The sequence below is a fragment of the Bacillus rossius genome, chromosome 2 (genome assembly GCF_032445375.1).
Source record: "Bacillus rossius redtenbacheri isolate Brsri chromosome 2, Brsri_v3, whole genome shotgun sequence".
Classification (NCBI taxonomy): domain Eukaryota; kingdom Metazoa; phylum Arthropoda; class Insecta; order Phasmatodea; family Bacillidae; genus Bacillus; species Bacillus rossius.
This window is the reverse complement of record NC_086331.1, coordinates 58,030,956-58,058,644: the sequence shown is the minus strand read 5'-3', so window position 1 is coordinate 58,058,644 and position 27,689 is coordinate 58,030,956. Positions and strand designations below refer to the sequence as shown.

The 27,689-nt window shown below is 35.6% G+C and overlaps 1 protein-coding gene across 2 annotated transcripts in view; it reads left to right on the top strand.

Annotated features, from left to right (window-relative positions):
• Positions 1 to 27,689, top strand: part of LOC134529308 (chondroitin sulfate synthase 2) — an 83,769-nt gene that overhangs the window by 37,477 nt on the left and 18,603 nt on the right. The window contains exon 1 of one of the 2 annotated variants that reach the window (XM_063363223.1): positions 21,105 to 21,225. The exons of the other annotated variant lie outside the window; for it this stretch is intronic. Coding sequence (XP_063219293.1) covers positions 21,223 to 21,225 — 3 coding nt within the window. The 5' untranslated portion in view covers positions 21,105 to 21,222. Of the gene's footprint in view, positions 1 to 21,104; positions 21,226 to 27,689 lie in introns of those variants that run through there. 2 annotated transcript variants of the gene reach the window in all.

Below are 27,689 nucleotides of genomic sequence, written 5' to 3'. Positions count from 1 at the left end.
CATGGTTTCTGGAATGAAACTTTACACAAGGGCGTGGTTCATCTTGATTGGCTGCCAAAATATGTCTTCCAAACATTGTACAATATTACTGCACAGTATACAGTCAAACCTCTCTGAAACGACCCCTCACGGTTCCCAGGAATAGGGTCGTAATAGAGGGGGGGTAGTAATAGATGTTTTCCGAAATTTTCAGTTGATTTCAAACCCTCCTCCCCCCCTCCCTTTTCCCAAACCACTACTCGATAGAAACCAGCCGTACAATGGCAGGATGCTGTCACTCACAATGATAGACGGCTTTGCTTTAAACCCACTTCAAACCTTCATGACAAGTCCGTTGCTCTACAGGCCACCTCTAAAGAAAATATGTCAATAGACAGTTTATTTTTACTGGTTAGTTTACATGTACGTTTTCTGCTTGCCGTAGTTAAATACACTAGAACCCCGATGTCACGAACCCCGGATTTAACGTAGCAGTGATTTTACGAATACATTCTCGGGAACCGTCAAACAATTGGACATTTTGACCAAAATGTGAAAATCAGAAAAAATTTAAAAAAAAAAAAACTAAATGAGAGATCATTAAAATCTGTTAATTTTAACACACAGTTTTTTTTTGTGTCGGCTTTAATACTTCCAATAATGTTCATGTAAGAATAACAAAAAAATAATGGGACATTTCCTTTAAAAATATGGCAGCTGTAGGTTCTGCAACGCGAGTGGGCGCACACGAAGCTCGCCCGGCTGGCTGGCGGCAGCGGCTTCATGACGCATAAGGTCACCCCTCCCTCCCCTCGTTAACATTCTTCATGGCTAGCTCATCCCTCCCAGACACACAAACCATCTAGTGTCCTCCCTTATAACACCCCAACTTCGCTCCCCTTTGAAAAACCTTCAGTGAGAAAATGCTCTTTTAACCCTCCCTTCTCCCGTAAAATTGGGCTATTATGAATAGGGTACTAAAGCGGTGAGGGAGGGGTCAAAATATGTCACTTTTCACACCAAGGTCGAGTTCAGTCATCTCTGGCAAGGAATATACAAGCTTTCAAACTTAAATATAAATGTATTTTAATAGCAAGGGTCCTATGAAAAGGAATATACCGAATAAAATCAAGCTGCTGTCACCAAACAAAGCATAAAATGGCCCAATGCGTGGTCGCTTCGTTATTGCTCGCGCAAGAGGCGAGACGTGGAATGTTAGAAGAAAGATAAATGTGGGGTAGACAGATGGCAGCCAGTGTGTTTCCTGCGTGGGGAATAAGTGGCGTAGCCTTTTTTTTTTATGCCGGGTGAAGCGACCTTTTCTATCAACCCACGGGAAAAGATAATTGCTTGAGCTGTCAAAATAAACATTGCTGCGGCAGTTAAAACAAGTCGAGGCGGGCGTGCATCCAGTCGGTCGCAGTGTATTGTCAACCGATAGTAATCAAAATCAAGAGAAATCCAGCAGATAGCTTTGCCTTAACTGCGTACCACACTAGACACTCGCAAAAAGCTAAACTTAAACACGTTGCCACAAAAACCTTTATCTGCACCCTGCCGGCAAAGAGACATGGAATGGCGGTTGTCAAGTGCTGACAGCGGTCGACAGGAAGTGGTATCTATTTTTAGATATGCGCTGCCTACGGCAGTACAGCACTTGGCAAGAGAAACGCAGTAACACGCTACTCACCACAAGAAACTTATTTTCTGTCCGATTTTCTTCTTTTTTTCGGCAATTTTTTCACGGTTTCTAGAAATTTGGTTGTAATAGAGAGGTGGTCGCAATAAATGGGGTCGCAACAAAAAGGTTTTACTGTACTTGCATGTTTTCCAGGTGACAAAATTACACAAAAATAATGAAAAATCATTTCACAACTGCGCCAGTGCCACTGCCTGCAGCATTTTCTAATAATACTGCGGCACCAGAAGTATGTTTACTTTGAAAAGCAGTGAAACATACTCAAAATTGACTTGATGTAAGTTTTTGGACATACGCCATTGCTAAAGCACATCTATGTCTGTAGAAGAAAACTGCAAAAAAACACAAAAGACAAAAACACAAACTAAGCAAAAAAAAATTGCTGTTGTCAACAGGATATAAACACCACATAATATTCCATAACAGGAATATGGTCAACAAACAAAGAAAAATGGACTAACAGAACGAAAAAACCCCCACAAATAATGACAACACAAAAATATTGAACCCAAAAAAAAAATTGAGCACAACAGTTGAAACGAGACAAAAACACAACAAAATGAAAAGATGAAACAAACACAATACTTTTCCAAAAAACAGAAGAAAATGAAAAAACCCCCACAAATGATGACAGCACAAAAAAATTGAACCCAAAAAATATCAGTACAACAGTTGAAATGTGACAAAAACACGACAAAACGAAAAGACGAAACAAATACAATAGTTTTCTAAAACAGAAACAAGCGACGTTTCGGGAACTGCTATCTGCTCCCGTCCTCAGGCAGAGACGCACATGGTATGAAAACACAGGTGCGACTGAGTGAGTGTGAGTGTGAACTCTGTTTGCCTGGGTCCTCCGAGAACCAACCTGTTGATTGGCTCCCGAGGAACCTTTGCAGTTTGATATGGAGTACCTGACCTTGCGGTCGTACCTCCTGCCTAATTGGGCCTACACCTTTTGATATAGGATGTAAGAATTGGTTACCTCTGTTAATTGCTCTAATTAATGTGATAAGTTTACCTTAGTTGCACTTAATTTCTTTACCTGATTGCATATACATATGTTTTGATAATACTTGTTCAATTAGTTGAATATTAACTTAATATCTAAACATGCACTTTCTTTGTTTTGTGTTACCCTTGTCCTATTTATTTATTTATTTATTTATTAATAATTTTATTATTATTAATTTTTATTTTTATTTTTTTATTACATATATTTATAACATCTATACCTATACCTACCCCCACCTAGGTAATTATGCGCCTAGATGGGGCTTACCTACTTGATTTTAAAACAGCATGAGCCTGCTTAAAAATTCGGGTTGCTGTACTGCAGAATTTTGTGGCTATTTTCCCATATATGTTCAGCAAGTCAAAATTATAGCAAAATTAGAATATAGAAACACAATTCACTCATTAATTTAACTAACAACTGAATGCTTAAGACTTTTCATAACACAAAATTTTAACCTTAACAATTCCAAATGCTTGTGTTTGACATGTAATTGATTATCATTAGTAATATTTAAAATTTAAATATATCAATCAACCTATCCTTACTTAACAAACTTGGTAAAAACAAATATTAAAAAAAAATATATTTTATAAGCAACAGAGGATCTGTAGTGTTGCAAGTGTGCAGCTAACTTTTCTATCATTTACAGCTTATGAGTAGTGTCTATGGTAAGCAATATCCAATTATTGACCTGTGGGAATGGGTGTACTGTGGGGTTTGTAACACCACCACATTTAGGTAATTTTACTTCTTGGCTGATTTTTATAAAGCATCCTCACCAGTCTATGTAAAAACTTTTGAAATCTTTGAGCTTGGCTTATGTCATGGAACTATTTTCACATACCTCTTTAGCCTTCCGCTGTACCATCTTCGCTTGCACCTTCATCCTGCACTCCAAGTGACACGTCTACAAAGCATGTCTGAAAACTAGATAAATGATAAAGTATTCATGCATCATACACCACTACTCTTCACTTCTCTCAGCTTACTAGCTAGTTAATATTTGTGCTGAATCCTAGCATACAAAGACAAGTTTGATACATAATTGTGAAACAGAAAAATAAATAAAATTTCTTGATTGTTAGTAGTGTATAAAATAGGCTTTGGGCACAGGGTTTAGGGTGAGGTGCAGCGGTGCCATCCACTAAATTAAATTATGACATCACTGCAGCCATCTTGGATGATCTTGACCTCGACCACCATTTTGGATCTGCCATTTTGTTTTGCTGTCATTTTTAATTGTGACATCACAACCACTATTCTGTTTGGCCACCATTTTGAATTCTTGATCTTTCTGTCATCTTAGGTTTTGAATTTTGATGTCACTATTGAAATTTTCATTACGGTCGTCATTTTGAAAATCCTTAATTATTATCAGAAAAAAACTGTATTTTTTAAATTTTTACAAAATTATACAATAAAATTTTAATAAAAAAAACACAATTCGCCGTTTTGAATTGTGACATCACTGTTTCAATTTTAGTTATGTTCGCAATCTTGAAACTCCGTAATTATATTTTGAAAAAATTAGAAAAAAAATTAAAATTCATAAAAAAATTTATTTAATAAATTTTGAATAAAAGACACGTCATGGAGCTCTGAGTACTGGGTTTAAACCGGCTGAGGTCATTCAATTGAGAATGGCGACAGATCCTACCTCCATGGAAGCCACCACCCACCATCAATATCAAAGAATATATTACATCAGCCAGTATTATGTGGCAGCCATCTTGGATCCCCATTTTCTTTTCATCTGCTGGAGGGTGCTGCCACAATATTAGTTTAATTTTTACTTGCTAGTGCAGTATTATTTATTACCTTGACATCTGCCATCTTGTTGGCCATCTTGAAAATCTGTAATTTTTAAACTAGAAATTCAGAAAAATATTTCAAAAATCATAACACAATTACCCATTAATATATTTTTTGATTAGTTCGATTCCAGATCTGGATTGGATCCTTTGAAGGCTTCCATGAGCTTCATAGGAAAGTGTCAACAGGTGAAGTACTTTCACGAGAACCTTCAACCGCGTGTAACACAATCCTTAAAAATTAATAAAATAATTTGAGCTGAGTAAACTGTGTTCAAAAGGGTATTCCAATTAATTATAGCCAAGGATAGATGCAAAGGTTGAATTAGCAAGTATTTAAATTAACTCATTTCGTTTAATCATGGGCAAAAGCCTCATGTAAATCCTCATACAATTACACCATTCTTTCACATATAAATTAATACTGATTAATTAGCAACAAAAGCAGTAGTACAAATGTCACGGCAAAATACGTGAACATATTTTTATATTACAAATACTTTAGTATTTACTTTAGACAGATAGTATTGGATAGTATTGGATAATAAAGAATACTTTATAGTTAAATTAACGTTAACACACAGCGACCAAGAATGTCGTTAGCACAGACAAATGCCTCATTAGACAATACAAAACCCGTAAATGGACATGCAGGCGACCGCGGCCTAACCTACACTAGGCAGTATGAAACTTACTTTAAAGCATGACATCAAAAGAAAACCCACTAAATGTAACAAATTAACACATTACATACATTACGTAAAAGCGAAAGACAAGTCCTAATGAAGAGTGAAGACATGACGGGGAGAAACGTCAGACAAACTACACGTAGCAAAGAGAGCAATTAATTAAAAAAAAACGAATAGGGTAAAAAATGCCAAATGGAATTTAGAAGGTGACGGCCGAATAAACAATTTAGAATTTAGCTATTACGAGTTACATGACTGTAAGGGTCACCACCTTACAAACACTTACGTGCAGTCTCCCCGCTGTCACACTCTCTCTACAATCAACTATCTGACCTACATGCTTAATTCAGTGCGAAACCAGCACCGACTGGTTATCACGATCTATCTACATGAGAGCTAACGAACAAGAAGAGCCTTCAAGGCAATACACGCAGTTTTAAGTAAAACAGAGGGCGCCACGCGCATGCGCGGACACCTCAAGAGGGGAAGTCAAGCACAGCACTGGACGCAGGGAGGGGGGGAAAAGGAGGAAGGGAAGGAGTGCCAAAGCCCGCCGCGTGGCGCGAAGTTCAATCACAGCGCACCGACCACTTTACCTTGGTAAATACAAAATTAAATTATTTAATTAAATATATCATCAGTTTACCAATAAAGTAACAGGTTCAATAAAAAACAACTAAATTACAAATCAAAAATTTATTATATAATTTTTACAAGTAAAATACTAGGAAATCAGCATTTCACAATTGATGTATCTGCTACTCATAAATTAATGCGATGTGGGAAGCCCCACCACTTGATGTAGGATCGTCCATTTCGTTATTTGAGAGTCTTCTCCTACGTATTGGGATACATCATAGGCTGATTCTCTTCGGCATAGAAGCCACCGCGAATAGGCTTGTTCAAATATTTGAGATTTTAGGTTCTAGGATCCAATTCATGAACGTGGGTAACACGAAAATGTTAGCGATTCCAATTCGCAATGAAACCATTCTCGAAGATGTCTTTCTGCTTAGAGATCGGCACAATATCACCGACGTTAGCTTTATGCTTTCGTGGATCTTTCTTCTTCGTGTTGGAAAACACTGTTTGAAGGAGGTGATCATCCTTTATGTCTTTTGGCTTCATTTTCATGTTAGAATGTACTGTGGAATTGTATTCGTTTACTAGTTTTGGCAAGATATCCAGCCACTTGTAATTTCCGTTAGCCGTGAACTGTCATCACATTTTGATGTGCAAAGTTCTGTTAAACCTTCTGACATTACTAAATGTGGTGTAGTGTTTGATGCCAAACTTCTTCATCAAAGCCTTTGCCGAGATGTTTGCAGGTGTGACGGTACACGTCCATTGCGCAAAATGTCTGTTATGGCCTTGGTTACATTGATCACATTCTTCAATTTCACAGGTCTGGCCCAAGCGTACTTGCTATACACATAGATAACTGTCAACATGTACTTGAAACCTTTATTCAGTCAGGAATATGGTATGTCAACAAGATCCACCTCTAATAAATCATAAAGTCCACGCACTATGACTTTGCGATGAAGGTATTTCTATCTTGCAGGAGCGTAAAGTTTGCAAGCGATTCCGGTTGAACTCATTGTATGTAGCCAGCTTCCCTCAGTTCTTGGAGTATGGAGACTATTTCGTTGATGGTGAGTAGTTTCCTGCACTAAGTGAAGCAAGTAGAAGTCTTAACATGTCGACTAATTCATTTGGATCATCCCAATACACATAGTCAAAGTTCTGACCACTTTCTAGCTTTTTTTAAATCTTTACCATGTACTGCTAGTTCACTGAAGAGATTCGTGAGAATGTTCACTTTTTCATGATATTTTCTAGATGTTATCGTGAAAATGTGCATTAGTTAGTTCTAGCAGTTTTTTTTTACTCTTGCAAATCCTTGTGGGAATATGGGAATAGCCTTTAGGTTCCTTGCGAAACAGCAATTCGTACAGACCTGAAGTCCCATGTGTTTTGTACTCTTCTATGCATATGATATTTCCTGGTAAAAAATCTATTTCTTTAGCACCGATAAACCACTTATGTTTTCAGTACACTCCATAGGTTGTGTCATTGTTCTAACTTGTGAAATATTTCAAATATGGCCTGACCATTGCATCAACTTATGTCCACATTTCCGTAATTTTTTTGTACATCAACTCAATACTCATAAATTCCTCTTATTTTAGAGCTGGATCAAATTTCCTCTTCTGTGAAGTTGGCATCTCATCGTCAACTTTTGTCTTCACTGTGATGGGTGCTTCTTCCTTATTTTTAAGATCGTTGCGACGACTGGTGAGTGGTTTAGATATCTCTTCTTTTTCCATTTCACATGAAAGTCTGGCTCTTCTAGCAAGTAGATATTTTGCACGAACAGACTGTATTGCACGATGAAGATCACTGGCCAAGTCCGACATTGTACTGGTTGAAAACATATTGTAAGACTTTGTTTTATACTTTTTATTTGTCCGCAGAAACTTCTTCCCTGTAGTTAACAAGATGTTTTCATTGCCAAGTGAGTTAGTAATGCATTCAGACTACTTTTAAAGGTCCTCAAATCATCATGTCTTTGTGCATTCAATACCTTGTTCATGTTGCCAATTTGAGAATATGAGGACTCCACTTGCTGTTCGATGGCTAGCAGGTACTTTTAATTCGTTTTTCATACTTTCTACTTTTTGGCCAAGTAGGGAAATATATTTCCGGATATCAGTGTCATGAGACTTAAGAACAGTATGAAGTTCAGGAGCACGACTGCTACGACTGAATTTCAAAATACTATGACTCTTGGTTGACTATAAACTTATTGAAACCTTTTTTGTACCTGCCTTTATATAGAAGCCAGTCCTTGATTTCAACTAGAAATCCGTGCTCATTTTTCCAGCACATGTCTTTGAAGTCCTGAAATGTTAGGTCGGTATGTACTTGAAGGTTGTAAGTGTGATGTAAATTAAGTTCATCCCTGCAGAAAAGTGCTATGACATTTGCATTGTCACGCAGCAGATGCTTCGGTATTCGGCTGTATGTTTGACACAGGTATATGCAGTCTACTTTGGCATGTTTTCCCATGGAAAAGAACTCTTGTATTATGTCTTGCTTCTCGTACACGACATTGTCAAAAACTATTACAGAATTGGCTCTTGTCTCGCTAGGAGGCACCACATTTGCATTATCATTAAACAGAAAATACTCCAGGCCTTCCACCAATTGTAAAATCGTGGCCAGGCTCTGGTACTTTGGCTGTTGCAATGACTTGGAATAGAGGTACATGTTCTCGAACTGAAGACCATTTGGTTATTCCAGAAAACTCAGTAGAACACATGTTTTTCCACATTTGGATGGGCCTGCACAATGCATCGTACGGTAGAAGGCAATAACGATTTGTGCCACGATTAGCGTGCACTGTCTTCATCGTCCTGTGCTATTTGCAAGGGCAAACTCACTTCTTTCTTGACAACTTGCACTGTACTGACAAAATTGTATAAAAGCAAACACATACTGTTAGCTCATTTGTGTGTAATGTCTCGAAGAGGTAAGAACAAAAAACACATGGGGTGCAGGATTTGTAAACTCACTGATAAATAATAATCTACCGTTCGAGCTACAGATTCCGGGCTAGAGATTCTGTGGTCTAGGAATGAAACTAGCCAAATGACTAGCTCAAGGTGATGTGGGCATTAATTCTTTTGACAAAAAGTGTAAGCAGCACGATATTGCGTATTCCCTCAGCAAGGATCTCGGTTCAAGGCACCGGGCTGATGAGATATTGGCTCAGAAAGCCAAAGATATAAGTAAATTGTCAAGCACAGGACTAGGAGAGAAATTCACAGCACGGGGTGTATCCAAAATCACGAAGGCCAAGACTAAATTAGAAATGGGTACTGGTTAAGCCAGGACCCACAAGACCAAGGCTAATTCACACAAGACTGGCACAGGCATGCAAAATGCTAAGAAAAAAAGACAGTTACTCAACAAGAATATTATTGGCGGATTTCTACCTTTGCCTTTGCCTTCACCTTCATTGGGCGTTCTAGGTGGCCTCATCGGTGCTACAAGCGGTATAGTGCAGGCAGTCAACACTTCAAAGAATGAGCGCCAGCAGTTGGAGAAAGCACGAAGATACAATGCCAGAATGGAGGCCATTGGCATGGGTAAGTAAAACGGCGTAGGACTCTACTTGCAACATCATAAAGCAAGTCAAGGCATGTGAAAGAAACAAATGAAAAAATCTTATTTTCTCTGCCAAAACACCCATTTCAATATAGATTTTATTAGGTACGCTCAAAGACCGAAAATACCACATTTCAGAGGAGTGGTGATGCTAGATAATTTATCTAGCACACCAAAGACTCCTGAGTGTGCCATTATTAATTTAGATGCATCGACAGGTGATGGCACGCACTGGGTAGCATACATATAGTCTGGAAAAAAACTGAGTATATACTACAACAGTTTCTGTGATTTGAGAATTTCATCAGAACTTAATACCTACATGGGACAACATAGTGCTACAATTACAAAACCGAACAGTCGCCTAAGCAAATAAACGGTAGTCACTTAAGCCCTGGCTTTTTAAACTAAATAAAAATTATAACTAATTTTTTTTTGTATTTAAAGACTGTACATTTATGAATATTAATCAGTCATGCCTATAACACTTATGTTGCCAGGTCACACTTCGAAACCGCGGGTGGTCCATTTTCCGCCTCTGTAGTTTGATGGAGAATGGTGTATTGGACTTGAAGATGTTCAAACGTATAATGCCATACCAAATATCGACGAAGATAACTGCATGATCTGCTTCCTGAAAAGTAATGGGACATTACAAATTACATCAGGGAAAAGTTAACCACCGGGTGTAGACTTTGAAGTACGTGAAAATCCAAACACCCAAAAAGCATTAATTCTAACATGCAGTGAAAATGTTGACTTTACGAAGACAGGGACCATAGATACGATGCTAGGATTCGAACCAAAGGTTTACACTGCAGGAATAACATACGAATAAACTGTAATTTGGAAAGTGGAACGTATCTCAACGAAAGACTAATTAACATGCTACACAAATTTTCACCGATGGTCTCATCAGGATATAAACAGGTTGAAGTATCACAAAGTATCATTTACGTTCCAGTCATTGTGAAGTGCGCACACAAAGTTGTCAGAATCGTTGACCAGTAAGGACGTTTGGTGAATTTTCAAAATGAAGCGATGGGCATAAAGAGTGTGACACAGTGCAGTTATAAAAGACTACTGTGCAAAAGACTAGTTCTGAACCAGACGTCGGTCCATTAACACCCGACAGAATAAAGTTTCTTCTCAGTGTAGATCAAGTGCCAAATAAATTTGAAAGATGAAATCTGCAATGTGGAAGACCTAGTCATTTGTGTGATGACAACATTACAAAAATGGAACTGCACGAGTACCAGCCTTTCCTGCTGGGACCATACAAGTAGGGGGAGTGAGCGACGCTGAGGAAAGTGTTTTGTAAAGGGGGGGGGGGGGGGGGGGGGTGAGGGGTAATGATCTGGCATGTTAAACAGACCCCTTCAAACGGTGGAGAGGGGAAGTGACCTAGGTATTGACCATCATGTGGGAACTCAAAACAACTCGTGGAGTGGAGGGGACGACATGGTTGACATTGTGGAGTGAAGTGGCCAAGCTCCAAACCCGGAGATGCAAACATGTTGGCTATCAGATCAGTTGGAGAAGAAGGAAATAAATAAGGAATATATGCTTTCAAAGTTTGTATAGTACTAGTGATGTGTGGTAGGAGGTGCTATGTTTAAAATAGTTTCCCAGAGGGTGCCATCTCAAATGCCAGCCCAGTCTGCCAGAGTGCACCACCATCTTTAGTGCAGCAGTCATCAGCTAGAGAGCACCAAATTCAAAGTTAAAAAAAAAAATACAGAGGGCGCCATCTTTAATTCAGCCCAGGCTACCAGAGTGCGCCACTAACTTTAGTGTTGCTAGGAAGCGCCATCTTGGATGTGCTTTTCATCTGCTAGGACTCATTCCCATACACACATAGAGTGCACAAGCAATGTGCTGCATCCCCCAACATCTTGGATTTTAATCGTTGCCATCTTGGATGGAGTGGTGTTAGTATAATGCATCTAAAGACCCATTCCCATACATGCACAGAGCACACAGGCAATGCACTATCATTGTGCGCTATAACCCCCGCCATCTTTGATTCAAAAAGACGCCATTTTGTATAAAGAGGTGTAAGCATAATGCACCTAATGATACATTTATTTACATGCATTAGAAGTATGCATAAGAAATTTCCTTGTTAAAGTCTTTATACATATGCTTATAGTTTTAGTGGTAGATATAGGCATCCTCTTTCATATCCTGTTTGAATTCTATTAGTATAGTAGTAGATATAGTGTATGTATGCTTATAAGATAGTTGACTAGTAATAATAGTAGTAAATTTATTAAAAGAAATGTCTATAGTGATATTTTTCTTTGTAAATAATATAAAGTATGCCTATTTCATCTGATGAAACCACCATATGTATACTAGCAAACCAACCACACAGTTGTTAATAAAAACATACAATTCTTTAGTGCTAACTCAGCTATAATACAGTCATTATTAAATAAAATCTATTTTAGTAATATATGTGAGTATAATGTTTTATAATCATACTCTTTTCAAGTAAACTTTTTATAGGGATATAAATAAAATATGTTATAGTTATACCTATATTGTTATTAAATAAAATTGTATATAGTAAGACATGCTTATAGGTAGACTACTAGCTCTGGCTTATTAAATACTCTTTAATGTGTCATTAGATAAGTCCTCATAGTGTTTTAAGTAAGGAGAGTACTAGTTCTTGGTTATAGGTATAGCAAATTATATTAAGTAAATAAAAAGTAATGTTAAATAACATATGCTTATAAGGAGAAAGACTGCAAGTTTAAGTAACTATGCTTATCACGTTCAGTTATAGTATTACATTAATTCATATAGTCCTAGCTCTTTTGTAATAGTCATACAATGTTTATTAAAATTTACTAATTCTTAAATTTAATTTAAGCAATATATTCAGAGCATGTGTGTAGTGTTGTAAATAAGAAGAGTGTTAGCTCTCATATAAATATGTGCCTCTTTGGAAAAAAAAAATTCATATTGTTCAATATTAAAACATTTATAGGTATGTTTATTAAGGATAGTGCTACCTAACTTTTGTAAATAAATATTAAGTATGTATAGTGTTAGCTAAAAATTAATCTCTTTATAGAATTAGAAAAAATCTTAACAGTGATAGGTGAATAATCAGAGCTATGTATAATAGTAGATAATTAAAGATGTACTGGGGTAAATAAAAATGTTTTGTTAAAAAATCTATAGACATATGCTTACAAGAAAAACATAGTGATAGCTTTAGAATGTAATAATAAAATGTTTTATAAATAATGCATAGTGATAGGAGAGTCTATAGTGATTACTCTCTTGATACCTGTAGGCTTTAACTAAAATTGTATTCTTAGAAGGTTAGTGTTAGCTCTAGTTAACAAGCATACTATATTTAGAAAATATGTTTAGTGGAAATTAAAATAAATGTATGATTTTTAGCATAAAGTCTTTTAGGGATATTTCAATTTTAAATAAGAACCTATATAGTTAAATATTCCAACACATCCCAATAAGCGTAGGATGCTATATATATACTCCATAGGTTCACACCCTCAACAATTTATAGTCATCACTTTATTGAACAGACTTAAACAGTCTTGTTCAGTTAAATGTAGCATTAACATATAGATAAAAAAAATTATACGTGGGACGAGAGAATCTGCATCACATTTAGGTAAATTTAAAATGTATTACGAACTCCAGACACCTGTGGTCTTTTCGAAATCCATTTTAATGAAGTTATGCATGTTCGCAGACACTCAGAACAAAACTTATAGTTTAAATAATCCGATGTGCTAGTTGGTTTAGCTTTTAAAATGTTGTGTAGGTATACTTAACACGAGATAATGTGATAAATTTTGAATTATCTGCAGTGAACTACCAATAAAATAATAACTATTAAAATATGCAATGTAGGACAATGACACTTGAGTACGTATATGTATATGAAACCATACCACCATATTTAAAGTTGTCATGAATAGATCACGCTACACCCCAATGAATATATTAAAAAAACTTTAGTATACCCCAAAGGGTTGTGAAAGAAAAGGTTCAAACTCTCCATTTTAACAATGAGCTAGGTTATTTAGAGTTATGTAATGATTAATTTATACTAAAAAGAATTATCATAACTATGTAATCACTTCAGAAATAAACCTATTCCAGACATTTCAAACACACAAAGGTGAAAGACAAAAGTAGATCAGTAAAAAAGAAGCTTTAATGCATCACAGAATGATGACTATTTCCCTTCCAGAAACCGGCTAAAATACTTTACAATAGCACTCGATGAACCTATATATGTATATATATATGCATTGTTAACCACCAAGAAGCCTCCATGTGGTATTATACATAGGTCTAGTACTGACTGACCCCGAAAGAATAACAAAAACCAAACCTTATTGCAAGGAACATAATGTACACACCAAGCAACAAAGAATAATGCAGAAATATATATATATATATTTAGAATAACCTAAAGAGTGAGATGAAATAAAAATCTTAAATTCAATTCCAAAATAAATAACTATTAAAAAAATAATTGAATAAACCTATATGTTGCCAACGCACAGCACCACTGGCAGAAGTGAATAAACCCTGAACAATAAATGGGTAACTATCACAAAAACCTGCAATATTCGCAATGTGCCCAAGGCCAGGATGTGCCCAAAGCCAGGATGCCTAACCAACCATCCAGAACATAGAACTAGTTTAAAAAACATTATTTACCATCTGAATTGTCTAGGAAGAAAACCAAATTCTCATATAAGACAGAATCACAGAACTCCCTAGACCACAGCTTCACCCCATCTTTATATGAACACTTGTAAATAAGCCAAAGGTATCAACAGTTAGCAATAACATCTCGAAGATGTGGCCTAAGACTCAACAAGAACTCTATGTACCAAGCTGAAGATGGAGACTACAATATTGACGAAAACAACAGTGAATTCAACCCAAACCATGCAAGTTACAGTTCTCATAAACCTTTCGGAATATCCTGCACCTTTCACTCATTCATTTAACATAATTACTTAGCCATAGGCTCAAAATTTGCTGTCAATCGTGACAACTTTCTGAAAGTTTTTAAAGACTTTGCTAATATACTAGCACTCTGCTATTCAAGTAGGGTTATGTAACACCTAAAGGAACACTAATATTTTATTCGCAATTTAACAAACAGTCATAACACTGCAACAGAAGCTAAGTGTAAAAGAAAAATTAACTAAAAAAATTATATACTAAATATTTTGGAGAATATTTCACCCAACCAAACCATTAAACTTGTTACAGTAGTAAAACAGAGAGCTTGCAATTCAGTAAGTAATTGAAGTCTCATGCTTTCTATAAAAAAAAAAGTAAATTTAATAAGATTAAGAACTTTAAAAATGACTGTGAAAAAAATAATATTGATAAAATTTGTAAGAATATACTCTAACATTCCCCACGAATAGTCTGAATACAAACAGTGAAAAATACAGCTCACACTTCCAAAGCAAAGCAAGGCAAAGTATGGAGAAGACACTGCACTATCATCCCATACTCTATACACTATCCACTCTCCATATGTTTCCCAAAGATACTCCAGGCAAAACATTTCACATGAATGCCACACAGTACTATTAATAAGACCACACACAGAGGCAATTGCATACCTAAACCATATAGCAATATAACCTCTTACTGTTACCTTAATTTCAAGAAAAAAAATTACTTTTTATATAAACAAACTTTGAACAGAATAGTTACTGTTCAAATCATAAAACCAGTTCATTCCTCACTTAAAGACTTGCAAATCTTACTGTATAATAAGTACACATAATACAACCATTATATTTTTTTTTAAATGAGGTTTTAGCATTGAAAATCAATCTACTAAGAAAATATGTTTCGTTATCAATATACATTAATAATTATTTTCCTATCCTTGTGGGGTCTAAAACTAAAATAGGAATTATTGTTGGCATCCAATAGTAATTGAATAGACTCAAAAGTGTCATCTGATATCTTACGTACACACTTTCAGCTGGTAAGAAAGATAATGTTCAAAGAAAATAATTGTAGCAAACTGAGAGGGAAAACAAAATTTTCAAAATATTGCTTTCCCTCTATTAGTCAGAACACAAACATTGAAAATACAGCTTATATTTCCCAAGCAAAGTGGTCAAGTAATTAGAAAACACTGCACTACCATTCAAGAGAACATGGGTTTGAATCTTTATCCAGTCATCATTTTTAATATTCACTTGAAACCGAAAACAACTTTGGGTGGAAAAGAATCTTGACCCCGGCCATAACATTCTGATATCCAAGCCTCTCTATTTTTTTGAAAACAGGCTCAGCTACATTATATTTCTACGGATCTCTGAAGAACCACAGGATTAATTGCAGCTAGTATCATGAAAACAGTATGACAGGTACAACAGAATTATGGGAATTTCTCATCGAAATATTGAAACACAATATTTTGAGGCCCATCTATAATGAGGCCCTGTGTTTGAGACGCATGCATGTTTAGGCCCTATGTTTAGTATAACCGTATGTATTATGGCTCCACGTAGTTAAGAGCTATGTATTATGATCTCATACTCCCATACAGTGGGCCTACCAGTGAGATTCTATTAAATGAGAATCCCAATTGTATGTTTCCAGTGATGTGGTTTATGTTTTTGTTTATATTATAATAATAGTATAGGGAATACCAATATCATTCATTACTCTTTAATTCATCCTTTCACATACATAAAAAATAAATTATAAATAAAATAAATGTTGTATTCCTACTTTAGCTTCAATACTACATAGAGCCAACAATGTATAATTTGAAATGTAATATATTTACACATTTTTCAGTCAGAAGTATTAATTACCCTACACATGATTTAACTTTATATAGACCAATAATATTAACACAGACCTTTCTAATATTGTTCTTATTATGTCATACACAAAAGATTCACAATCATGATAATCTCACACACACACACTTTTTACAGTAATCACATACATTAAAAATCCATGTGTTTATTAAAATAGAAAAGTTTAAATAATATTATTCTCAATTATAAAATTTAATAATATTCTGGTCATTTTGCAACATGAAATAACCAATTACTTTTGACTGTAAAGAATGAAGATACATTTATATTACAAAGCATACCATTTTGAATTCCATTATTATAATATATACGTCATCCATGACAGATAAATCGCAAGTTTTTTTAAAAGCATGTGAAAGTTTTAGCCTGGCCACCAATAATTTTTTGATCTCTCATGATTTTTAATCAAATACTTCTGTTGCAAACATATTTTTTAAAATATTTACTATCACTATAATGAATAATCATTCAAAACATCATTTTCATAGTGTCCAACCTCAATGTTTCTGCATGTTTGATGCCAGTGTCCCACAACAATCTTTAATCTTGTAGACCCCTTTTTTTCTTTCAATTTCATCTACTTATGTAGAAATAGATGTTAATATTATTGCATTTTCCATGCAGCCTGTACTATCAACATCTAAATACTTTAAACCACTACCCAGTTTTACTACTACTAGTTCATTGGAAGGTGCTAAGGAATGGCTATAATCATCTTTGTAATTATCATTTACAATTTATGTTTCGTATAAGTTCATAGTTTTTTATCAATGAAATTCCATCATATTTGACAACGGACATGAACATGGACTTTGAAAATGGTAGATTTCTTCTGGCATATCAAATGTATACCAAGTTCCATCAATCATACTATGTTCACAGACAGCCACAGATACTGAGTACCAACATTTTCAAGAACAGTGCTCCGTTAATGGTGTTTGAAATTCCCAAACAGGACGATCAAATAAATTCACACATCATCATCTGTATCACTGAGATGTCAAAGAGTAGAAATATTCCACCAAACGTTTATGCTTGTTGTTTAATATTTCACAATCAACTTGCATCATACAATTGTTGAGACAAGCTTGTGAAAATTTTCTTGTAAATACTAGTGTGTTTTTGAGATTAGGTTAGTTATGGCCAAATATTGCTAGCATCAAGATGTTCTGCAACTTGCAAGGTTTTCAGAGCCAAAATGGATTCATCCTCAAAGTGTGAGTAGAAGCCTGCATTTATAAAAGGCATGCAACCATTCGTGACTTCAGTTGTCGTCAAACCTTCAAGAAGATGTTTTCGTTTCATCCTGCCAATGCATAAGTAAGCGTAAAAGTGTTTCAGCAGTGTTGAGTACAGCTTCTGGAATGCTAGATATCTGTGCACATATATGGAAACCTGCGATGGAGGCGCTCAGCACTGGCGGTTTTTGCCCTTTCCGATGTCCTACAAACTGACTCAGCGTCTCGTAGATTGCTGCAAAACTAGAGACCGCATATAATCCTTCCAGCCAGCATTGAAGAAGTAGTCACTTTTTCTGCACGTGCAACACCAAAGTTGGACTTGTTGCAACTTGTTGCGACCTGTGATGCATCTACACAGACGTCTAAACAACATATGTCTCGTCGAAGTAAGTTCAGTCAGTGATCCTGTCTCAACAAGCACCGAGTCAAATCAAAGTTGCAGCCGTGGTTGTAGATGTCGTCGTCCTTGTCTCAACAAAGCAGTTGTTGCCAAAGAAGATGACCAGTCGGATACTTGTGTTCCTGAGCTCGAGACCAGTGAACCAGTTGGAACTGGAATTGATGAGACAGTATCCACAGTCGACGAGGCAGCCCGTTCAACTTTAAAGTCTTTGCTTATGAAAATGCTTATTACTTTAACCTGATATGTATTTGTTAATTTTTTAAAATAAATTTGTGTGACTTGAACATTGTGTGTTTTTATTTCTAGAGTTTTAAGATACCTGTATTTTAACCTAAAAAATAAAAATTAAAAAGTCTTATGTAGTATACCAGCAGCCACGGGTATATAAGTGAGTTCCAGTCGACAGGACTCTCATTCCACAGCACAGATAGTCTCTCTTAAGGATTGTGAGATTTAGTTGCTGTTCCAATGTTGACTTTGATGGATGGTCTACAATCGATGGTGCAAACCCTGATGGCAGTGATGCTGGTGGATGCGGACATCCCAACATCATCTGTACCACTAACAGCAGAGGTTGTTCCATCGCTTGAAGTTTCGTCAGCAACCTCATTGACTTCAATGTGCAACAGATGAGCATTGACATGTTCAAGGCATTGGTGCAAATACTGTGATACATCATTCATCACAACTTCAGTGCTCGTTGGCATGAAAGAAGTAGATGCCCGAATAATGGACAAAAAATACTGTATCAGTGCACCAAATGTAATAAACTAATTGGATGAATAGATAGCTTGAAACAACATTACGAAATCTGCTTTCTGGCATTTAAGTGCAAATAAATTACCTGTTTGTAAAAATGAAAATGGCTGTTGTTTTGACTCACATCTCATGTCATCACTGCAAGTATATAATTGAGGCCCAGACAATGAGAATCTTAGTCCACCGTGTGGATCTGCTAGTTTGACTTGTGCGACATATTAGTTGAGCATCTGGCTATTCTTAAGAACTCGATGGCATCATTACCATCATTAACGTCGACCTGGAGGGAAGGCCTACCATCAACAGTGTAGACCCCGTTGGCAACGTTACTGACAGCTCCAGAAATCCAGATGGCAATAACGTCAACGACGCCACAGATCATGCAACGGCGTCAACAGTTGCACCTACTCTTCCAGCACTGCAGGAGATTTTGACGCATGCAGTATTGACAGCAGAGCAGAACTTGAAGACTTCCATGGTTGATGTTTCACCAGTGCTGCAATGGTTTTCGACATTGCTAGTGACCACGATAAAGGAAGCAGCAAGTGACGGTGTTCTATCACCCAACTGTACCTACTGTGACATCAAAAACTTGAAAATTTTTGACAACCACAATTGTGGTTATAACTCAGAACGCATTAAATATAAGTGCAACATGTGTTGTAGCCAGTTTATATGCTACAGAAACATGAAAAAAGCACATGTGGTTTTGCAAAAGACTGTTATAACATTCATCAGAATCAAACTGCATATTTTGTGGCAAGACATTAGCAAATATTCCAAGTACAAACAACATGAAATATACCATTGTCATTTTAATGAAATCAAAATAATTTGTCTCGGTATAAAAAATTTGGTATACCAATTAGTGGACCTGACAAATTGAAATTACATGCAAAGACATGTAAAGGACTCGTTTCATACTCCAGAAGTACTAAAGAAATCGATAAACATTGATTTCCTTGTTCTTTTACTTGTAGAAATTATGTAATAAATTTTTTGTTTGTAATTTTGTCTTTGTTTTTCTCAAACCTGTAACTTTATTGGTAAATTGATGTTATATTTAATTAAATTACTTTTATTGTATTTACTGAGGATCAAACCGACAACTGTAATCAATCTAATTTATCAATATATTTATGGGTGAATGTTTTATGATTTTTGGAATTTTTTCTGAATATATAGTTTAATAATTACAGATTTTCAAATTGGCCGACAAGATGGTAAATGTCTAGGTGATAAATAATACTGCACTCTTAGCAGATAAAAATTAAACTATATGGCGGCAGCACTCTTTAGCAGACAAAAACAAAATGGCCAATCCAAGATGGCCACCATTATGTCATTCTGGCTGATGTAATATATTTCTTGATATTGGTGATGGGAGTTCAGTCTGCAGGTGGTTTCCATGGAGGAAGGATCCGTCATGATTTTTAATTGAATGACCTAACCGGGTTTGAACCAAGGATTCTGATCAACATGGCTTAAGTGCATCTATTATTCAAATTTTATTAAATTAATTATTTTGTGAATTTAAAAATTTTTCCACTTTTTTCTATAGTAATCATGGATTTTCAAGATGGCAGCTTAACAAAAATTGCAATTATGTCACAATTTAAAATGGTACAATCATGTTTTTTTAACTAAATTTTATTTCACAGTTTTTAAAATTTTTCCTGTTTCCCCCCCGATAATTATGGATTTTCAAGATGGTGGAAAGTTCTATAATTCTAAATGGCAGCAAAACAAAATGGCCGATGTGACATCACAATTAAAAATGCTGGAACAACAAAATGGCGGATCCAAAATGGTGGCCTGGGTCAAGGTCAAAGGTCGAGGTAAAGATCAAGTTCAAGGTCATACAAGATGGCTGTCATGACATAATTCAATATGGTAGATGGCACCTGGGAACCTCACCCTGAACCTTGTACCAGGAGCCCCTTTAATATAATACTACTAGCATCTGCCCACGACTTTATCCGCCTGGATTTCAGAATTGTATCCTGAGAAAAATGAAAAATGTGAGCATAATATAAAAATTAGTTGGATAAGAAATTTAATCTGTCATATCATTGTATATTGTCTTTATTATTTGATGCACATATTTTAAGTAAATATACTTCTGAAGACTACATTGTATGATTTATTGTTTTCCGCCTGTATGTGTAAGTTTTGGGCACTTGATACTCTAGAACAACCGACATAAAGCTGACCATGTGAGAAGCAAGTAGTGCCCAAATGAATTCCTGCCCTTTCAGCATTTGACCCTTTAACTTATGAATGGTCATTGTAAATGCCAACTTTAGGGGAAATTGCAGCCTGGCAAACTGGCAAATTATTTGCAAAATGGCAAATTACTTGGAATAATAGGGATTTGGGGAATCAACATGTTCTCTCCTTTAGCTGCTCCGGTAAGAATAGTGGCCTTTATGATGTTCCTCCCCAGCTCTGTGACACGTAGCCTGGTGTCATTGCACAATCTCAATGCATCAAGATTATGCATCAACAGAACTGGGATGTCAACCTTCAGCTCCAGTTTATGGGAAGGCATGCTTGTTAATTCCAACGTGTTAAGAATATCTATATGGTAAGTTGTACTGTTGTCACTGCTCATAACTGTGTCTATTGATGTGTATTTTTTTTATTCTCCAAATGACCCATTCAATATCTTTTTGTTAATGTTATTGATGGACTCATTTTTAGTTATTAGTATAAGTATAGTAAGTAAGTAGCCTATGTGTTAGTACAGCATGAAGAAGTAACAAACATACGCAAGACATGACAGACGCATAAAACTTTAGCGCATTTAAAATTCAAGGTAATGCTATCTATTGACAAAGTTAAGAACTAAACTGTTATTAACGCCTTTATTTTGCTAGCTGCTGTGAGCTCCACTAAGCGGGCGGGTTCGCACCAAGGAGAAGAATATGAAGTTGCCAGACCTTACTATATGATCGTGTTTCAGACACAGAGAAATGACATATTCACTATTTGTATGTCTATGACATATGATTTTTTTCTGTTATAAAAATGAATTTATAAATTTTTCACTCCATTAGGGATGGAATTTCATATTAATATGTGGCCTATGCGTTAATCTAGGTTATATATAAACTATCTGTGTGCCAATTTTCATTGAAATCCGTTTAGCCTTTTTGCATGATTAAGTAACAAATATCCAAACATACAAACATACAAACATTCACATTTATAATATTAGTAGGATTGTTTTCACTTTAAATTGAAATATAAGTACCGGCACTACTACACGCCCAAGCCAACTGTGATCCCGAGGAGGGGAGTGACGGGAGCGCTAGTGTCGCAGTGAGAGAGGGGTGGGGAATGAGGAGAGGTTGGCAGTAGGGGAATACCGTTAGCTGTGGAAGCAAGGAGTATACACATGCGTTCATAAGTGTACGCAACGATGGCCATGAAGCGCAGTCGTGCAGTAAGAAATGTTGTGATAAGGTGAAGGTACAGTTGTATGAAACAGCGAAACACAGTGTCTACGAAGATGTCACAGTGTGTACCAAAGTGTGTCACAGCATCACATCGTACAGTTTGTGTTATAATAATTATTTCACTTAGCACCATATTTAACATATATGTCGGTATACATATGCCTATAATCAAAGAAAATATTGTTTGTGTGATTAATTAATGAAAAAAATGCAAGAAACATTTCAACACAGTTTCGTGCATAGTGCACGTAACAAACGCCCACTCAGCCATTTAGTTCTTCAATTCCTGATATGTTACCATTGGAATATGTGCTGCTGTTGTCCGAAAAGTCCCATTCACTGTCTGAGCTGGACTCGCCAAAGTTAACAACAATTTTCTCAATTTCGTGCTCCATTAGACAGTCACCTGTCAAGTACTCTGCTTCTGTATGTTTTACATGTAAAATAGCATTTTGCCATTCTTCTTTGGTGACGCTATTGATTGCTTCTGTTGTGATGTTTTCAATGTGCGTCTCTGCCTGAGGACGGGAGCAGATAGCAGTTCCCGAAACGTCGCTAGTTTCTGTTTTAGAAAACTGTTGTGTTTGTTTCATCTTTTCGTTTGGTCGTGTTTTTGTCTCATTTTGACTGTTGTGCTGAATTGTTTTAGGTTCAATATTTTGTGCTGTCATCATTTGTGAGTTTTTTTTCGTTTCTCTTTTGTTTATTATTTTTGACGTGGCAACGTCTAATAAATCGATGAACGCCGGCTGCACGCACGATAAAGTGTCCCACTACGGATGTCCCACTACGGATGTGCCCTGTTTGCTCATTGTACGCATGCGTGGCATCTCTCTTCCACTAGATTGGAACGACCATCGATTTGACTTTTCAATCTTATTTTCGTCGTTTGAATTATTAATATTATGTAATTTAACGATCGTCCACCGATTTTCAGCACAATCGGTACGGTTATTTAAAAGTAATGTTGAATATTCAAATACCTTTTGAACCAACAATGGTGTTTTACATTTACACATAATAATTCAAATTACAACCGGGATCTTATGCACAATGTTTTAAAAAAAAATATTGTAACACATTATAAATAAGTTTGGTGTATTTGGGATGCGTATTTGTTATAAAATCGAGCTATAAAAATGAAATAATATTATTCCCCTACCGTGAACAAAATTTTTATAACTGTATATATAACATCTGAAACTAATAATTATCGAATATGGCCTAATGGCAGAGCGGTCAGCGCCGCGATTTTCTAATTGTAAGTTTGTCGGTTAGAATCCCGGCAGGTGCGATTTTTTTTGTACTTGTAAAAATAAATACGGCGCACGTAACATTTCAAAAGTAATAAATATATTTGAATAATGAATGTAAATAAAAGTAAATTTATTAATTTAATTGTATATTTCATTTCACTCCTTTGTATCCATACAAAATAGTGATAATTCAATAAAAATGATTCAATTTTATCCATAAAAGTATGCAGAGGTAGATTTTATCATACAAAAGATAGAAAAATTTAAAAAAAAATTCTTCCTCAAAGAATATAATATTTTTAATGCCTAAATGGTTTGGTTGCAAAAACCTATTACGGCTCAGTCTCAGGCCGAATATGATATTTCCTTTTCTTCTGGATCAATCATTTCATCAATGTTTTGTTATGACGTTGTCACGTTAAACTATCGTCCGTAAACCGACTTTACAGACAACCAATTTTTTGGAAAACTATTGCAGACCTGCCAACTCTCACGATTTTGGTGTGAGGCTCACGATTTTAAGGTCCATCTCACGCCCTCACGCCAAAATAGTGTTTCCTCACGATTTTTTGGGGCCCCAAGATTTTGTTTGTAAAAGTTACAAAACAAGTTTTATGAAAGCTTACAGTAACGAGTTTCCATCAATACTCGAGTCACGTAAAGGAAGCAATTTTGCTTTTTGTAGCGTGTGCCGTGCTGATTTTTCTATCTCTCATAGTGGAAGAGGAGACATTGTGAAACATGTCGCTACAAAAAAACACAACTAACACGTGAAGTGTATTGCTTCCAATAAAAAAAATTAATTTTGCTGTGAACAGTGATAATAGTGTTACACACGAGCAGAATGTTATTTTACATCTTTTTTAGTTTCGGCCCTGCATGATCACTACACGACAGCGCTAAATTATGTTCAACTAAATTAAATCTGCAACCTATAATTTGTTGAAATAAATTTTGAAGCAGAGACCATGTAACATATGTACGGGTATGTCACTTAAATTTAAAGATTCTCATTTGTTATTTTTTATATCTAACCTGTATTTATGGGCCTGGAAATTTTTATTGAGGACCTCATGATTTTTTAAATTTGAATGTTGGCAGGTCTGCTATTGTGTTTGTTTCGTCTTTTCGTTTTGCTGTGTTTCTGTCTCGTTTCAACTGTTGTGCTGAATTTTTTGGGTTCGGTATTTTTGTGCTGTCATCATTTGTGTTTTTTTTTTTTCGTTCTGTTAGTCCATTTTTCTTTGTTTTTCTTTGTTTGTTGACCATATTCCTGTTGTGGAGTATTGTGTGGCGTTAGATCCTGACAACAACAATTTTTTGCTTAATTTTTGTTTTTTGTCATTTGTGTTTTTTTGTAGTTTTCTTCTACAGACATACATGTGCTAAGCAATGGCGTATGTCCAAAAGCTTACATCAAGTCATGCACTCCCATTGCACAAATCTTTCAAAAATAACACGTTATATTACAGTCACCCACGCTTCGAAACCTTGCTCCGCTTTCAAAGGATCCGTGAAATACTTGAACACCGATACGTATCCGCGCACTGTGTCGTGACTTATGGTGACAACTCTACTTGCCGTCCCACCCGCGACATGACGCGCTTCGACCATTGGGCGGACTAGGGAATGGGAGGGGACAGTGTGGGGGAAGGGATGACGGCGGAGGGAGGGGTCCGTCTGACCTTGGGTAGTTCACATTTTTCCCGGGACCACAGTTGGCTTGGGCGTGTAGTACATGATTTTGTGCATATCCGGTATTTGTTAAGTTAAAAGTTAAATGTACTGGACTTCTTTAATTATGATGTTATATGAAACAATTGAATACTGACTCACCACTATGGTGAAATTATAAACATATTCAATTATTAAATAATTTTTTTATTTATAGTGTTACTGCAGCTGTTCATATGAAGACACGTGTCTAGTGATAATTTTTTTTTTATTTCAATAGTAGGTAATTTGTATTTTATAACAGCTGATGGATTTTCTACTATCTGGAAAAGAAATGAACCCAATAATTTTATTTAAAATTTGTTTTAAACTTTTTAATAACATATAAATTTGACATCTAGATAATGTTATAAGGATTTTTTTGTTCAGTAAGGTTTTTATTTGTGGCAAGTGCTTGTGAATAGCACTAACCCACATACTTTAACCTTTCGAAACAAAAGATTTCTTAGTTTTTTTTATTAAATGAAAGCTAAAGAATGGAAAAAATAAGTTAGTAGTATATAGAAGCATGTGTTTCCAATTAGAGTTGTAGTGTTGAATTAGCAAAATAATAATTTTGTTACTTATTATGTTAATATGCAATTTTATTTTGAAAACTGATAATTTTGTATTTTTTAGTTGCTTTGTTCAAATCTTATTTATTAAACTGTACCACTGAGTGGTATGAAAGCACCACTTTTTAGTCATTTTTTTGGGTACCACTATTTAGTGTTTTATTTATGAAAGCTTAAATATTTTCACTAATTTTAATTTTAAAGGCATGTTGTACCTGTCCCTTTAATTTTCTCAGAGCCTAATATTCCTGTGCACCAGCTCACGTACTCTCTAGAATGTTCATTCTCAGGTGCCCTAACTGCCACCTATGCAGACATTGCATGTCCCACAACACTCCTGTTTCCTTTAGCCATGTTTCCCATCAAGTTCTCATTAATGTTCATCCTCTTCTCCTTTTCCATAGCTTTCCCACATATTATGTGGCACCTTGCTTCTTCCCTCTCCTCCGCTTTCACTCTAGTGGTCTGGTTTCCTCCCCATGGTAAGGATGAGCTATCCAATGGAAAATTTATTTACTAAACCCTGCACCTTACCTAACTCCCTCTCCTTATAAGCCTCTGTTAGTTATCCTTCTAAGTCTATGAACCCTGTATGCTACATACTTTCCATTTCATGCATTGTGTTTTAGCCTCCCGTACCCCTCCCCTTTCCACCATCCTTCCTTAATTAGGTGTTCTCTAATCTCCTAAAGGTTGTTGCTTTCTGACCTGAATGCTCATGTTAACAGTATTCTAGTATGACCACAGTTTCTGACTTAAAAATTGGTTTTTATGGGATGTAGTCCCACCGACTAGGAATTATTTCCCATTTAACGTTCCTGTCATGTAGTTAGTTTTTTATTGTGTGTGTTTTTCTCTGGATTTTATCCTCCACCTGTCTCAGCTGGTAGTGAGCTAGCATCTGATTGACCTATCATTTGGTGGTAAGTGGTATCTGCTAATCTATGCAACTACTTTCTTTCGATCGTGATCTTCGCTTTTACTTTGTAATTGTTTTTAAAAACTGACTTCGTTATTTTCATTCTGTTTATATATGGTTATTAGTTTAAGAATAATGTGCTGTGTGATTTGAATTTAAAATGAGAACTAGAAAAAAGGATGCTGTGTTACAACATTTATAGAAGTATCTTTAAGGAATCATTATTTCAAGGGAGTTTAGTGAATGGCTAAGTAACACATCTTTCCTGACAATCTCTCTCCTTTTTCTAGGGAACAAAAAGTGTTATGTTATGTCAAAGACAAAAAAAGACTATAAAAATATTAAAAATTTGATTTGTGCTAGTTTAGGTTGAAAAAGCCCATGTTTTGCTTAAAATTATAATATAAAAATTAATTTTGATTTTTTATTATAATTGTTCAATATTAAACTAATTAGAGTATTTGTAATAACTCAGTGTTACTTTCAGCTGTAGAAGTTCATAAAATTTTACCTGTACCAGCCTTATAGATTCACATTCAGACTCAAAGAATTTTCTTGTTTTGAATTTGGTTAGACCAGTTGTACAAGATGGTGGCTTTCCTTATCTGTAAAAATGCTGCATGCCAGCCATCAGGAGTGGCCACTCACGAGGTTGAGAAGAACACTATATCTTTATGAAATGTAGTGAAGTGCGATCTGGAAGACAAGGTTAGTGCCTCACAGCTATGATGTAGGAAGCTAGATGACTATTCCACACAGAAGTTGAAACCCACTGCACCAAATTTACCAAGCAGTAACTAGATAAAAAAATTATGTAACCCCTGCCCTCTTCCTTTCATTCAGGAGTACAATACTAAAATTGTAAACTAACACCCAAATTACCAAACATATAAAAAATCAATAAAATTCAGCAAATGTGCTTTTAAAATGGGAGTAATCAAAAATAACAGAAGGCAAGATCAAACCCATTCAGAGAAATGATTGAGATGACTTCTTTCTGCATTTTATTAACATGTGTTTTAAGTACTGAAAAATCATGTACAGGAGTGTTCACACACACAAGATTTATCAAACAAATAAAGTCATAAAAACTAAACTTTAAGTCCTGTACCAGAGTTTATGATCAT